Source organism: Fopius arisanus, unplaced genomic scaffold, assembly GCF_000806365.1.
Source record: "Fopius arisanus strain USDA-PBARC FA_bdor unplaced genomic scaffold, ASM80636v1 scaffold00001, whole genome shotgun sequence".
NCBI classification, from domain to species: domain Eukaryota; kingdom Metazoa; phylum Arthropoda; class Insecta; order Hymenoptera; family Braconidae; genus Fopius; species Fopius arisanus.
Window position 1 is genome coordinate 410433 of NW_011887740.1, and position 1759 is coordinate 412191.

At 38.4% G+C, this 1759-nt stretch overlaps 2 protein-coding genes across 2 annotated transcripts in view; one reads left to right on the plus strand and one right to left on the minus strand.

Moving 5' to 3' along the window:
* The window catches only part of Nup37 (nuclear pore complex protein Nup37), a gene marked incomplete in the record, with an annotated part of 3367 nt that extends 2746 nt beyond the window's left edge, over positions 1–621 (minus strand). Inside the window, 2 exon segments of the mRNA XM_011306070.1 lie at positions 67–264; positions 342–621. Coding sequence (XP_011304372.1) covers positions 67–264; positions 342–491 — 348 coding nt within the window.
* A 5-nt stretch (positions 622–626) lies between these two features.
* Ranbp21 (exportin-5-like protein Ranbp21) overlaps positions 627–1759 on the plus strand; it is a gene marked incomplete in the record, with an annotated part of 5642 nt that continues 4509 nt past the window's right edge. Inside the window, 2 exon segments of the mRNA XM_011307290.1 lie at positions 627–790; positions 1058–1759. Coding sequence (XP_011305592.1) covers positions 1116–1759 — 644 coding nt within the window.

Genomic DNA, 1759 nt, shown 5'->3' on the forward strand with positions numbered 1-1759 from the left:
AGAAACTTATCATCGTTCGTCGTTTGAATATCTATTCAGTTCAACAATTTTGTAACTGATTATTACCTCATAAACATTGACGTCATTAAGATTACTGTTGTAAAGACGTATTTTAAAATCAGCTCCAGCAATAGAAAAAGCTACAATTTTTGGTACAACACTCAACGAAGTTTCTGGACTCCAGGCAATGGAATGAACTCTAGTATCATGATGAAAAGTTCTAATTGGAGTGTAAGCTATATCTTCAGTCACGTCTTCTTCATCCTGCAACATATTCAAACATTGCACCTTGAAAATATCCATGGAAACCGCTCAGTAGACTGTTAAATAAATTTTTGTACCTGAAATTTGAGAGTTCCAACCGAAATTTCCTCACCAAACGCAATACAAATGAAATTCTGTGACCATTCGTATGGTGACAATTTCACTGCGTAAATTTGATCTTGAAACGTCAATTTGGAGGTGGCAGGAGAATAAATGGCTTCATCCATTCCAAAAAAAAAATTATATCAAAACAATTACTGAGAAAAACAAACAACGACGTGCTGAGTACTAGTGGATAGTTTTGAGGAAACCGGCTTTTAGTCAGCCATTTTCTACCTTAATCTTCAGGATTGCCACTGACAGCGCTCATGTGCATTTAATATCAAAAAAATTACACGATCCGCCACTCTTATTCCGAGAGAGCCCATGGTTCCCCAACGTGCCGCAGCCGCAATTCATCAGAGTCTGTTCGTATAACATCATACTTTTATCAATTTTTTAATGCTACAAATCCAGCATCAGACAGGTAAATAATTATTTCAAAAAAATTACACCTCAAAACTTCACAGCTTTTCTCCCATAAAAGCGCTTTAAAAATTTCTGAAAAAGTTGAATGATTATGAAAATAATTACCAACGATTTATTCCTTATCGCGTTTGTTTTTTTTTTGTTGCCGTAAGTCTGTTTGCCAGTGAAAAAAGCATGTCAAAATTGTCACCTCGCACTTTTTGTAATTGCTGACAAATAAAAAAACTACTGAATTAAATAATAAAATTATCGTTTGCATCTGTAGAGGTTTCGGTAAGAATATTCAAGACTGAAGAAAAGGAGTTGAATCCTCGCTGAGAGAAATGGAGTTTGGTGTTGGTGATGTAGCCCAAATATCAGCAGAGCTAGCACGTGTCGTTGAAATAATGATGTCTCCAGACGTTCCGCATCAACAACGATTGGACGTTTACAATGCCTGCGAGAGATTCAAGGAGACTTCACCACTTTGTGCTCAATGTGGTTTATATCTCGCCCAAATATCACCAAATAATAGTTCAGTGGTACGTCACTTTGGTCTTCAACTGATGGAGCACTGCATCAAGTATCGCTGGACACAGATATCTCAGAGTGAAAAGGTATTTATTAAGGAGAATTCTATGAAACTGCTGCAAGAGGGAATGGAAAATGGAGGACTCCAAGAGGAAACACACATTAAGGATGCCATGTCTCGGGTAATTGTAGAGATGATAAAAAGGGAATGGCCCCAGCAGTGGCCGACTTTGTTAGCTGAACTGAGTCAGGCTTGCACACGAGGTGAGGCCCAAACTGAAGTTGTTCTCCTCGTTTTTCTTCGCTTGGTAGAGGATGTTGCACTGTTACAGACACTTGAGTCCAATCAAAGACGAAAAGATATTTATCAGGCACTCACCACCAACATGGCTGAGATCTTTGCATTCTTCTTGAGACTCATGGAGCAACACTTCTCCGAGTTTCAGAAGAAAACGGC